Source organism: Salvelinus fontinalis, chromosome 28 (assembly GCF_029448725.1).
Source record: "Salvelinus fontinalis isolate EN_2023a chromosome 28, ASM2944872v1, whole genome shotgun sequence".
Lineage (NCBI taxonomy): Eukaryota > Metazoa > Chordata > Actinopteri > Salmoniformes > Salmonidae > Salvelinus > Salvelinus fontinalis.
In genome coordinates this window covers 6,766,523-6,780,388 of record NC_074692.1, presented here as the reverse complement: position 1 = coordinate 6,780,388, position 13,866 = coordinate 6,766,523, and the positions used below count along the sequence as shown (strand labels likewise).

General features: G+C 42.7%; 1 protein-coding gene across 1 annotated transcript in view; it reads right to left on the bottom strand.

The window, feature by feature from the left end:
- Window positions 1–13,866, bottom strand: part of fam222aa (family with sequence similarity 222 member Aa) — an 81,293-nt gene that overhangs the window by 26,303 nt on the left and 41,124 nt on the right. The window contains exon 2 of the mRNA XM_055886269.1: window positions 10,658–10,812. Within this exon, the coding sequence (XP_055742244.1) occupies window positions 10,658–10,763 (106 nt within the window). The 5' untranslated portion in view covers window positions 10,764–10,812. The remainder of the gene's footprint in view (window positions 1–10,657; window positions 10,813–13,866) is intronic.

Here is a 13,866-nt window from a genome sequence, read left to right as displayed (position 1 = left end):
TCGTCTCTGTGTTTCATAACTTTCCTTCAATTTGCAAGAGGCTAAATGTATCTCACTGGAGAAAGCATCCGAGGGAGAGAAACGGAGCCCCTCTGTCTCTGTATGTGTAGGCCATCTATACTTACTTACTTACTGACTTTATTGTCCCCATGGGGAAATTTTGTTGCAGTGTCACGTACACATTTAAAGTGGCGTTAAATACAAAACAAGATTGACAATACAACTTTTAATAACAGTCACGCACCAATAAAATAAAATAAAAATAATAATAATAGTAAAAATAAGAAATAAAACATTTATAAAAAAAATTACATTTAAAAAAATTAAATTAAATTTAAAATTTAAAAAAAGAAAAGAAGAAAAGACTAGCCTGCTGGCCTTACGGGGTCAACGGGAACATTTGCCCGAGCTATTTAAGAGGGATATCACACCTGACACAAATGATTGTCTCGTTCTATTTTTCCTGCTGATGGGTGCCCTATACCTGCACCCAGAGGGGAGTAATTCAAAGTCCAGGTACAGGGGGTGACTTGGGTCTAAAATGATTTTGTGAGCCTTACAGAGGGCCCTGACCTTAAAGATCTCATCCAGGCCTGTCTGTTTGACTCCAAGTACCTTACTTGCTGTGGTAATAATCCTTCTCAGCATGTTTCTCTGACTGACAGTGGCATTGCCAAACCAACAAACAATACAAAAAGTTAAAATACTCTCAAAGTATCTAAAGTGCCATCTGGTCAAAAAGAGTATTACATTGTTGCTGCCCATAGCATTGAATGCAGGGGAAGCCAGAGACCACTTGGACCCTTGATATTTATTTTTTATAATAATAGCCGATCAGCATTGAGCTAAAGTGAGTGAGCTCAACTGTGAATGGTCCTGGCTCACCAAAAAAAAGTGTCAAGGGAAGCCAGTTTGGATTTGGCTTCACACCAATCCAATCACAAGCCAAACATAATTTACAGAAAAACTTGAATTGTTGTGTCTCTTTATGTCATTGTCCTCCGGTGGCTGGCTAGCTAGCTAAAATGGTCCCTTTCCTGAATTAGCCATGGATAGAGGTAGGGATTTAGACTTGTGGTTTTACTTAGTTCTCCGTACGATCAAATGATTATAACGGTGATTCTGATCCAACCACAAATTCATACATTGTTGTGCCCCTGGCCTGAGAAGATGACAGTTCAATATGTATTTAGATGTAGTAGGCTAATGTTAACTAGCTGGCCTAGTGCATCGTTACCGATGAACATAAGTTAGGCTAGCGAGCAAGCATTTTAGCCAGGTAGCCTAGGACAACAAAAACTAAAAGCGTGTACTATATGACAGAGTCATGAAAGAGAGGAGGATGGCATTTCTGGGAAAGTCAACATGTTTTTTTTCTACTCAATCCCTCACACACACACACTAGAGGTCGACCGATTATGATTTTTCAACGCCGATACCGATATTGATTTTAGCGGACCAAAAAAAGCCGATACCGATTAAATCGGGCAATTTTTATTTATTTATTTGTAATAATGACAATTACAACAATACTTATTTTAACTTAATATGATACATCAATAAAATTACTTTAGCCTCAAATAAATAATGAAACATGTTCAATTTGGTTTAAATAATGCAAAAACAAAGTGTTGGAGAAGAAAGTAAAAGTGCAATATGTGCTATGTAAGAAAGCTAACGCTTAAGTTCCTTGCTCAGAACATGAGAACATATGAAAGCTGGTGGTTCCTTTTAACATGAGTCGTCAATATTCCCAGGTAAGAAGTTTTAGGTTGTAGTTATTATAGGAATTATAGGACTCTCTATACCATTTGTATTTCATTACCCTTTGACTATTGGATGTTCTTATAGGTACTTTAGTATTGCCAGGGTAATAGTATAGCTTCCATCCCTCTCCTCGCCGCTACCTGGCCTCGAACCAGGAACACATCGACAACAGCCACCCCCGAAGCAGCGTTACCCATGCAGAGCAAGGGGAACAACTACTCCAAGTCTCAGAGCGAGTGACGTTTGAAACGCTATTAGCGCGCACCCCGCTAACTAGCTAGCCATTTCACATCGGTTACACCAGCCTAATCTCGGGAGTTGATAGGCTTGAATTCATAAACAGCAGAGCTGCTGGCAAAACGCACGAAAGTGCTGTTTGAATGAATGCTTACGAGCCTGCTGGTGCCCACCATCGCTCAGTCAGACTGCTCTATCAAATCATAGACTTAATTATAACATAATAACAACACACAGAAATACGAGCCTTAGGTCATTAATATGGTCGAATCCGGAAACTATCATCTCGAAAACAAAACATTAATTCTTTCACTGAAATATGGAACCGTTCCGTATTTTATCTAACAGGTGGCATCCATCAGTCTAAATATTCCTGTTACATTGCACAACCTTCAATGTTATGTCATAATTGCGTAAAATTCTGGCAAATTAGTTCGCAATGAGCCAGGCGGCCCTAACTGTTGCATATACCCTGACTCTGCGTGCAATGAACGCAAGAGAAGTGACACAATTTCACCTGGTTAATATTGCCTGCTAACCTGGATTTCTTTTAGCTAAATATGCAGGTTTAAAAATATATACTTCTGTGCATTGATTTTAAGAAAGGCATTGATGTTTATGGTTAGGTACACGTTGGAGCAATGACAGTCCTTTTTCGCGAATGCGCACTGCATCGATTATATGCAATGAAGGACACACTAGATAAACTAGTAATATCATCAACCATGTGTAGTTATAACTAGTGATTGTGATTGATTGATTGTTTTTTATAAGATAAGTTTAATGCTAGCTAGCAACTTACCTTGGCTTCTTACTGCATTCGCGTAACAGGCGGGCTTCTCGTGAGGCAGGTGGTTAGAGCGTTGGACTAGCTAACCGTAAGGTTGCAAGATTGAATCCCTGAGCTGACAAGGTAAAAATCTGTCATTCTGCCCCTGAACAAGGCAGTTAACCCACCGTTCCTAGGCCGTCATTGAAAATAAGAATGTGTTCTTAACTGACTTGCCTAGTTAAATAAAAGGTGTAAAAAAAAATCTTTTTCATTTTTTACAAATATTTATAAAAATAATAACAAATAAAAAGAATCGGCAAAATCGGCATCCAAAATTACCGATTTCCGATTGTTATGAAAACTTGAAATCTCCCCTAATTAATCGGCCCTAATTAATCGGCCATTCCGATTAATCGGTCAACCTCTAACACACACGCACGCGCATGCACACACACAGAAACCCATTGAACTAAATTGTTTTTGGTACACGATACATATAAAAGTATGTGGACATCCCTTCAAATTAGGTGATTTGGCTATTTCAGCCACACCCATTGCTGACAGGTGTATAAAATCAAGCACACAGCCACCCAATCTCCATAGAAAAGCATTGGCAGTAGAATGGTCTTACTGAAGAGCTCAATGACTTTCAACATGGCACCATCATAGGATGCCACCTTTCCAACAAGTCAGTTCGTCAAATATCTGCCCTGCTAGAGCTGCCCCAGTAAACTGTAAGTGCTATTATTATGATATGGAAATGTCTAGGATCAACAATGGCTCAGCCACAAAGTGTTAGGCCACACAAGCTCACAGAACGGGACCGCCGAGTGATGAAGCTCGTAGCGTGTACAGATTGTCTGTCCTCGGTTGCAACACTCACTACCGAGTTCCAAACTGCCTCGGGAAGCAACGTTGGTACAAGAACTGTTCGTCGGGGGCTTCATGAAATGGGTTTCAATGGCTGAGCAGCCACACACAAGCCAAAGATCACCATGCGCAATACAGGGTGTAGGCTGGAGTGGTTGAAACACGTTCTCTGGAGTGATGAATCACGCTTCACCAGCTGGCAGTCCGACAGAGGAGTTCGGTTAGGCGGATGCCAGGAGAACACTACCTGCCCCAATTTATAGTGCCAACTGTAAAGTTTGGTGGAGATCGAATAATGGTGTGGGGCTAGGATATCTTAACGCTAGAGCATACAATTACATTGTAGACGATTCCGTTTGGGGAAGGGCCTTTCCTGTTTCACCATGACAATGCCCCCATGCACAAAGCTAGGTCCATACAGAAATGGTTTGTCGAGATCGGTGTGGAAGAACTTGACTGGCCGGCACAGAGCCCTGACCTCAACCCTATCGAACACCTTTGGGATGAATTGGAACGCTGACTGCTAGCCAGGCCTAATCGCCCAACATCAGTGCCCGACCTCACTAATGCTCTTGTGGGGGAATGGAAGCAAGTCCCTGCAGCAATGCTCCAACATCTAGTGGAAGCATTCCCAGAAGAGTGGAGGCTGGGGGGGGACCAACTCCATATTAATGCCCATGATTTTGGAATGAGATGTGCGACGAGTAGGTGTCCACATACATGACCAAAAGTATCTTAGTTGTCACTGTATAGGTGATTTGATGATGAAATATTGAAATTGAAGTGGTGCTGGAATAGTGGAGGCAGCTCCTGTTTTCTTTGCGACTTGCGGTAAATCTCTGTGGTTCTAAATCAATAGTTGTTTAGTAGTCCGAAACGATCTGAAACATTAACTTGCTTTACCGTGCTGTAGTAGGTCATGTACAGTTGAAGTCGGAAATGTACATACACTTTAGCCAAATACATTTAAACTCAGTTTTTCACAATTCCTGATATTTAATCCTAGTAAAAAGTCCCTGTCGTAGGTCAGTTAGGATCACAGATTTAATTTAAGAATGTGAAATGTCAGAATAATAGTAAAGAGAATGATTTATTTCAGCTTTTATTTCTTTCATCACATTCCCAGTGGGTCAAAAGTTTACATACTGTAAACTCAATTAGTAATAGGTAGCATTGCTTTTACATTATTTTACTTGGGTCAAACGTTTCGGGTAGCCTTCCACAAGCTTCCCACAATAAATTGGGTAACTTTTGGCCCTAACCCACTTGCCAAAACTATAGTTTGTTAACAAGAAATGTGTGGAGTGGTTGAAAAACGAGTTTTAATGACTCCAACCTAAGTGTATGTAAACTTCCGACTTCAACTGTAACTGCTTGTTTGTCGACTTCACCAGACAGATGTTGCTCTCTGGTGTTGTTATAAACAAAGGTGGGGTTGAATTTATCTTGCCACTGTGTCTTCTTATTGTCTCAGCCTCAGGCCTATATATAACGGTGGCAAATAACTTATAGGTTATATTGCAAACAATGCAATTATCAAAACACATAGGTTGTAATATGGCTTTTTTCCCTGGCTTGGCTTCCTCAGTGATACTACCTACACACTGATATTTTTAACCCCCCCCCCCCCCCCCCCCTCCCGTTTCTCTCAGGGGAAATTGATTGTCTGGCGAGCCGATCTGAATGCTTCCCGCCAGTTAAGTCCTTTTTTATTGAGGGTATGAGGTATTTTTAATGGGAGTCACGTCAATGAACTGTGCAGCCCCTCGGCATTTACATGCAGGGGGGGTTCTAATACCTCTGCTGCCCCACTCCTCACCCTCTCAACCCCCCTACCCACCACCGCTTTCCTAAGCACCCACCCACCCTCCTCACTGCTTTTGTGCAAAGGACAGAAGATGCAAATGGGAGAGCAGCTCCCCTCTCCTGTCACTGCCAGGTAATAATCTCCCTCACACTCTCTTTCTCTCTGTGAGCGGTTGGAATCGTTCAGGCAGGCAGAGACAGGCAGCAGCATTCTACTGAGAGCCTGGGTCAACTTACCCCATAACGCCCCCTCCCCGTCCCTCATCTCTAACTGGGCCAAGGGTGATCGATCGACGATGACCTAGCTTTGCACGAGGGAGGCTCAGTGTGTGCCCACGTTCCCCCGGCCAAAGCCGACATCTGCCCCTCCGAACCCCTTTTGAGCCTGGCTGAACAATCCCCTCTCTCATTGAGGGGCAAGGGCTATAGAGTATAGTACAATTCTGAAATCCAACACACAGTCTCACCTCCGCCGGGACAGAAAGGAGGCCAGTCTTCTCAAATACACTCATTATAAACCTCAATGCGGCCACGGTGGTAATCTTTCAATCAACGGATTTAACAGGTGGGCAGAGAGAGAGAGAGAGAGAGAGAGACAGAGACAGACAGACAGAGAGACAGAGAAACAGAGATAGAGAGACAGAGAGACAGAGAGACAGAGAGACAGAGAGACAGAGAGACAGAGAGACAGAGAGACAGAGAGACAGAGAGACAGAGAGACAGAGAGACAGAAAGACAGAGAGACAGAGAGACAGAGAGACAGAGAGACAGAGAGACAGAAAGACAGAGAGACAGAGAGACAGACAGACAGAGAGACAGAGAGACAGAGAGACAGAGAGACAGAGAGACAGAGAGACAGAGAGACAGAGAGACAGAGAGACAGAGAGACAGAGAGACAGAGAGACAGAGAGACAGAGAGACAGAGAGACAGAGAGACAGAGAGACAGAGAGACAGAGAGACAGAGAGACAGAGAGACAGAGAGACAGAGAGACAGAGCGAGAGAGCGAGAGAGAGAGAGAGAGAGAGAGAGAGAGAGAGAGAGAGAGAGAGAGAGAGAGAGAGAGAGAGAGAGAAGGGGGGGACAAGGAGAAACTGTTCTTTTTATCTATTGATTCCAAATCCGACTCCCACTGGCTGCTCTTCAATAAGAGGTCCGGGGAGGAAGTGGGCTAATCCTGTCCAAATTGGAAGGAATCGATTAAGACGGCCATTCGAGGCCCGACCTCTTTTGTCCTCGCACTCTTCATTTCTCCCCTCTTAATCACTTTCTCATTCACTCAACTGGATGGGCTTCACTCCACTATAGGTCTGCTCCATCCTCATGGAACCAGGAAACACTAGCGTAGGTCTGAACAACCAGGTCCTCTCTTTACCTCTTCCCTTTGATAATTGACGCAAACAGGGGAAGGACATTGTTGAAAGCTAATTGGCCTGTCAGACCCAGGTTAGTATTTAATTTCTTGCCCTACAGCCAATCAGGGGCGTCGACAGCCTTTCAATTGGGAGCTGGGTAGGGCGAGGAAGGGGAGCAGGCACTGCTATCCCCATTAAAGGAGTAACATGTAACCTTTTAGCCATAATATTTGTGTTAAAAAATAAAAAAAACTTGAGAAAGCTGAGAATCGCTTTACAACCTTATCGTACTTTAAAAGACATCTGTTACAAGTTGTCAACCTTGCAAACAAGAATCAATCATGCAACAGTGAAAGGTGTACACAAGCTGGCCAGACCAATAAAGCTATTTTATTGTGGCATGCGGAAGTCAGAGAAGTATGTTTCCTTTACTACTAGTGATATGCTATTGAAAAGTAGGGCTATTAGCAGGTGAAATTGTTACATGTACAATAGTTCCTTTAAGCTTCCCTAAGCTGAGGTAGAAACTGCTAGGTTAGTGTGCTCCTTCTCTACTTCCCCTTTAATCGGCTTGTGAGGTACTAGGACTGCCACGCAAACGTAGAACGTTCCCAGAGTATTTAGTGGCCTATAAGCGTAACAGCCCCGCCCCCCCCCCCCCCCCCCCACCCCCCACCCCGACACACACAAACTGGACAGTTTTGTTCCACTAAAGGGTTAATCCTGAGGCTTCAGGGAATTTAGGCAGAAATTCACCTTCCAGCGGGAATACGGCAGCTTTCTTTAATCCTTAGCTGGTCCAAACCAGTTTCTAGTTTCTTTCCCCTCCCGTTTTACATAACTTCCCATGGACATACAGTGTTTCATGTGAGGGAAGTTGGAGGCTTGTGTTCTGGGCTCAAACAGAGCAGCTGTGGTGGTTTACAGCCAGCCTACCGGGCCGCAGAGGCAGGGGCCAGACACTGTAAATGTTTACACACCCCGAGGGTCCCCGAGGGTCACCCAGGGCAAGGGAGGCACATTAAACACTAACGCTGTTCAAACGCGGCGTTGCCAGGACTGCACAGTCAGCACAGCTAAACAGTCCCTCTCTTCACAATGAGGAACAACACAAGACGGCAACTCCAAAGTCTCACTTTACTGTAAGTGCACGCCACATCAAATACAGTGCCTTGACTTTTTCCACATTTGTTGTGTTACAGAGTGAATTTAAAACGGATTAAATCGAGATTGTGTGTCACTGATCTACACACAATATCCCATAATGTCAAAGTGGAGTAAAAATGTGCTTAACAAGTTACATAAGTGGCATAAACTCACTCTGCATGCAATAACAGTGGTTAAAATGATTTTTGAATGACTACCCCATCTCTGTACCACACATATATAATTATCTGTAAGGTACACAAAGACCAGGGACGTTATCCAAAGTCTCGCAAAGCAGGGCACCTATTGGTAGATGGGTGAAAATAAAAAAGCAGACACTGACTATCCCTTTGAGCATGGTAAAGTTATTAATTACACTTTGGATGGTGTACCACTACGCCCACTCACTAAAAAGATACAGACGTCCTTCCTAACTCAGCTGCTGGAGAGGAAGGAAACCGCTCAGGGATTTCACCATGAGGCCAATGGTGACTTTAAAACAGTTATAGAGTTTAATGGCTGTGATAGGAGAAAACTGAGGATGGATCAACAACATTGAAGTTACTCCTCACTACTAATCTAAATGACAAAGTGAAAAGAGGAAAGCCTGTACAGAAAACAATTATTCCAAAACATGCATCCTGTTTGCAATAAGGCACTAAAGTAATACTGCAAAAAATGTGGTAAAGAAATTCACTTTTGGTCATGAATACAAAGCATTGTTTGGGGCAAATCCAACATTTCACTGAGTAGCACTCTTCATATTTTCAATCATGGTGGTGGCTGCATCATGTTATAGGTATGCTTGTCATCGGCATGGACAAAGGAGTTTTTGGGGGATACAAAAAAACCTGGTTCAGTCTGCTTTCCAACAGACACTGGAAACAAATTCATCTTTCAGCAGGAAAATTACAAACATACACTGGAGTTACTTACCAAGACGACATTCAAATGTTCCTCAGTGGCCTAGTTAGTTTGCTCCTTGAAAACCTATAGCAAGACTTGAAAATGCCTGTCTAGCGATGATCAAGAACCAACTTGACAGAGCTTGAATTTTTTAAAGACTAAATGGGCAAATATTGTACAATCCAGGTATGCAAAGCTCTTGGAGACTTACCAAAAAACTCTCATAGCTGTAATCATTGCCAAAGAGGTTGAATACGTATCTAATCTTATTTTTCATAATCGTATAATTTTTCCTTCCAGTATGACATTAGAATATTGTGTGTAGATCATTGACAAAAAAGGACAATTAAATGCATTTTAATCTCACTTTCTAACATTCATTTTTTTGTAAAAAGTAGAGCTGACCCGAGTTAGTCGACTGGTCGAGTCATCAATTTATTCATTGTCTTTTGTTTGGAGTGCTCCTGTCAATCTTGAGTAAGGACACGCACCTGTTTATACATAGAAGTACAGTAGGCCTAGGCTACCTGGCCTGCACGCAAATGTAGGCTTGTAAATGTGCCCATTTGGGGATCTGATACTATTTCTGATTGACTTAACTCACCATCACCGTGGAGCTTCTCAAAGTATTTTTTAATTTGAATCAAACAGCAAGTAAACAAAGTCTGTTTGACCTCCATTGAGAATGACAATTGTTCCTTTGAAAATATTTCCAGCGCTCTCCCTTTCTATAACCACTCAGCATGAAAGGAGTAAAAATGTCATGCTCTGATCCGGTGGAAGCGTCATAAAATAGGCCTATCTGATTATTTCTTATACCTTGCACAAATAGCCGACAAGCTGTGGCTGTCTGTCTAGAGCTTAATGGCGCAGGAAACTCGCAGGGCCCAGAATATTTTATACAATGTGTCAAGTTTGCTATCACAAGATTTTGGATCAAGTTAATTGTTGATACAATGTTCCAAGTTCCTTGCAGACAGGCTATGCGTAGCCAATGTGATTTATAGGATATTTATCTTTATCGGGATATTTTCTACCTGCGGGCTGCAATGTTTTTACTTGTTGGCTTAACGTAGGCTATTTTTACATATTGGCAATGGCAATAGAAGTTACTTTAAGATTCGTATCATTTTCATTAAGATCGAATTTTGATTAACCACATGACATTGATTTATAGATATTTTGACTTTATTATAAATTAAATGAAACTGTTCCAAAGAAATGTGCATATGAAAATCATAACTGGCATGCAGATCAGTAGAAATGGTACGATAACATGGCACACCAATTGGAAAAGGTTACAGACTGTTGGTGTAGCCTATTACCAGCAACTTCAGGAGCGTAACGGCAGAATCTGCTAAGGCCAGTAGCAACGGGCAGCGGAGGGGGGGGGGGGGGGGGGGGGGGGGGGGGGGTCGGGGGGGAATTCGGGAACAGGTTTTTTTCTTCTGTTTAGGCTATATTGATCTCTGGCTCCCTCTTTAGTAATTTGGGTTTCTTAATTTTTCATCGAAGTGCATAAAGCATCAGACAAGCGCAGTAGCCTACATATAGTTGAATTTATTCAAACTGTGTGTCTATATATGTAAAAATACACATTTTAACATTTTGACCAATCGATTGGTTGACAGAACAGACGACTCTTGGTCGACCAAGATTTTCATTAGTCGGGGACAGCCCTAGTAAAAAGTAAAGGGGTGTGAATACTTTCTAAAGGCACTGTACATTTGGAAACAACAAATAACGCCAACCTAACAAAACCCTTGACCTTTCTTTTTCCCCCCTTGTCGTGGACTTACATTTTCGGCTGAGGGCTTGAGGCGGCTCCAGGGCCTTGCTAGCACACAGGGGGTGCTGGGAGGATGGGATGGGAGGGTTCTGCCTCCTCTGCAGGCAGGCCAGCATGGCGGGGGGGTGGGGAGACAACTACAGCCGGAGGACTGCCAAGGCCAACCTGGGGGAGAAAGAGAACGAGAGAAGGGAATGAAGAAAGAATGTGAGAAAAGCATCAGAACCCAAGAAGCAAAGCTTCACGGGCATGGAAGTCTGTAAAGCTCAGTAGCAGGCTGGGACAAGGACTGGCTCTATGCCGCCTACAACTGCCTGTCTTCTTAGGAACTCTGTGACATAATAAGTTGCATAGACTCACTCTGTATGCAATAGTGTTAAACATGATTGTTGAATGACTACCTCATCTCTGTACCACACACATACAATTATCTGTAAGGTTCCTTATTCGAACAGTGAATTTCAAACACAGATTCAAGCACTAAGGTTATACTAACAAATGTGGCAAAGCAATTAACGTTTTGTCCTGAATACAAAGTGTTATGTTTGGGGCAAATTCATTACAACACATTAATGAGTACCACACTCCATATTTTTGGCTTGTAATCGTTAAGGACTGGGGAGTTTTTCAGAATAAAAAAGAAACGGAGCTAAGCCCAGGCAAATCCTCAAGAAAAACCTAGTTCAGTCTGCTTTCCACCAGACACTGAGAGATGAATTCCCAGGACAATAACAGCACAATAACCTATTATCAGCAGGACAATAACATAAAACACAAGGCCAAATCTACACTGGAGTTGCTTACCAAGAAGACAGTGAATGTTCCTGAATGACCAAGTTACAGTTTTGACTAAAATCTACTTCAAAATCTATGGCAAGACCTGAAAATGGTTGACTAGCAATGATCAACAAACAATTTGACAGAGCTTGAAGAATTTTGAAAAGAATAAATGGGCAAATGTTGCACAATCCAGGTGTGGGAAGCTCTTAGAGACTTACCCAGAAAGACAGCTGTAATCGCTGCCAAAGGTGATTCTAAAGTGTATTGACTCAGGGGTGTGAATACTTATGTAAATTAGATATATTTCTGCATTTCATTTTCAATACATTTGCTAGAATTTCCCAAAACAAGTTTTCACTTTGTCATTATGCGTATTGTGTGTAGATGAGTGAGAATTATTATTATCTTTATTCAATTTTGAATTCAGGCTGTAAAACAACAATGTGGAATAAGTCAAGGGGTATGAATACTTTCTGAAGGCACTGTACAGTACATACACACACACACACACACACACGTCTGCGCCGTGGTGATTGATAGCATTATCTATGGACAACAAAAAAAATGGTAATGTTGAGAAACAGCAGTCTGTCTGTAGCAACTTAACATGCGACCGCTCTCGGAAACTGTCAGCAAAAGCCTGGGGGACCAAGGTCTGTGTGAACAGGCAAATGGGTGGGGAGGGGGATTGCCAACCCTGCATCAGGGCCAGTGAAGGCACTAATCAATCTCCCCGTAGGCTATAAATCTCCAGCTCTATGACCATAAAGACCCAAACGCCTCACAGAACGTAAGTTATTGTGTGTATAAACTCTATCGCCTCATTCGTTGTAGACTAAACACTGAATGTAAAAACAGTAGATCAGAACCTCAAACTATAAGTAAGTCTATAATGTTTAAAGCATGTGTCTGTGTGCACCTATTTCCATACCCCATTTAAAAAGGGACTTTTTTTTGTCTTGCCAATTCACCCTCTGAATGGAACACACACAATCCATGTTTCAATTGTCTCAAGGCTTAAAAATCCTTCTTAAACCTGTCTGCTCCCCTTAATCTACAATGATTAGAATTGGATTTAAAAACGGGTCGTGATTGAGAGTCCCATAGAGCGACGCACAATTGGCCCGGTGTCGTCCGAGTTAGGGTATGGCCGGGGTAGGCCGTCATTGTAAATAAGAATTTGTTCTTAACTGACTTGCCTAGTTAATAAAGGTTAAATAAACCAAATAAAAACAAGTGACAACAATAGGGAATCATAGCTTTCACCTGGATTCACCTGGTCATTCTGTGTCATGGAAAGAGCAAATGTTCCTAATGTTTTGTACACTCGGTGTATGTATATATAAAAGTTTTTTTGTTTTTTTGATTCTACATTTTCAGGATGGAAAAACACTTTCAGTGTAAACTTAAACTCCGATATAAAGTACGTAAAAAATATAATGGACTAACGTCTCACGTACCCAAGAGAGGTTAAACAAATCAAAATGTATTTTGTATTTGAGATTCTTCAAAGTAGCCACCCTTTGCCTTGATGACAGCTTGCAGGCGCCCGGCCTGCCAAAAGGAGTCACTAGAGCACGATGAGCCAACAAAACCCCCCCCGGCCAAACCCTCCCCTAACCCGGACGGCACTTGGCCAATTGTGCACCGACCCATAGGGCTCCCGGTCACTGCCGGCTGTGACACAGCTTGGGATCGAACCCCAGGCTGTAGTGGCACCTCAGCACTGGGATGCAGTGCCTTAGACCGCTGCGCCACTCTAAAATGTTCTCTAAAATTCAGCCGCTCCGATGGGCCGACCTTGCTGATTGCCACGCACCATGCCACGCACACCACCTAAGTCCCTTTTGGATGGACAAAAACCCCTGGCGTTCATGTGCTGTATGCATAGTCAAAGAAGACCTATTGATTGCAGTATGTGCATGCAAGCACATGCCAGGTGCCCCTGAAAAGCCTACTAGTGTGTGCAGTGCCATTTGCCCTCTCTCACACACACACACACACACACACACACACACACACACACACACACACACGTGGCAGGCCTGGCCCAAACACACAGGCACTTTGAGCTCATTACTGGCCATTCACAGGCTAAAAGCCTTTCTCTGTGTCCTCTCAGACCATTTATTAAAGGTCCAATACAGCCGTTTTTATCTCAATATCAAATCATTTCTGGTAACAATTAAGTTAGCAGCGTGCATGCCCCGCCCACCTGAGGATGTATTTTTCAGCCATCTATTTCCTGTGTTTGAGCGGTGCAAAATCTACTTGTCACTTACATCTCGCTGGATTGATATAGCTTTCACTTTACTAATGTGACTCTTTTTTGAGGCTCCAGTCTCTTCGGAGGCGTGGGTTCATATCCCACCGCTGCCACCAAATGTGAACTAGGTAACGTAGAGATGTGGTCTTAAGGGTAGATATTCAGGAGGCAGA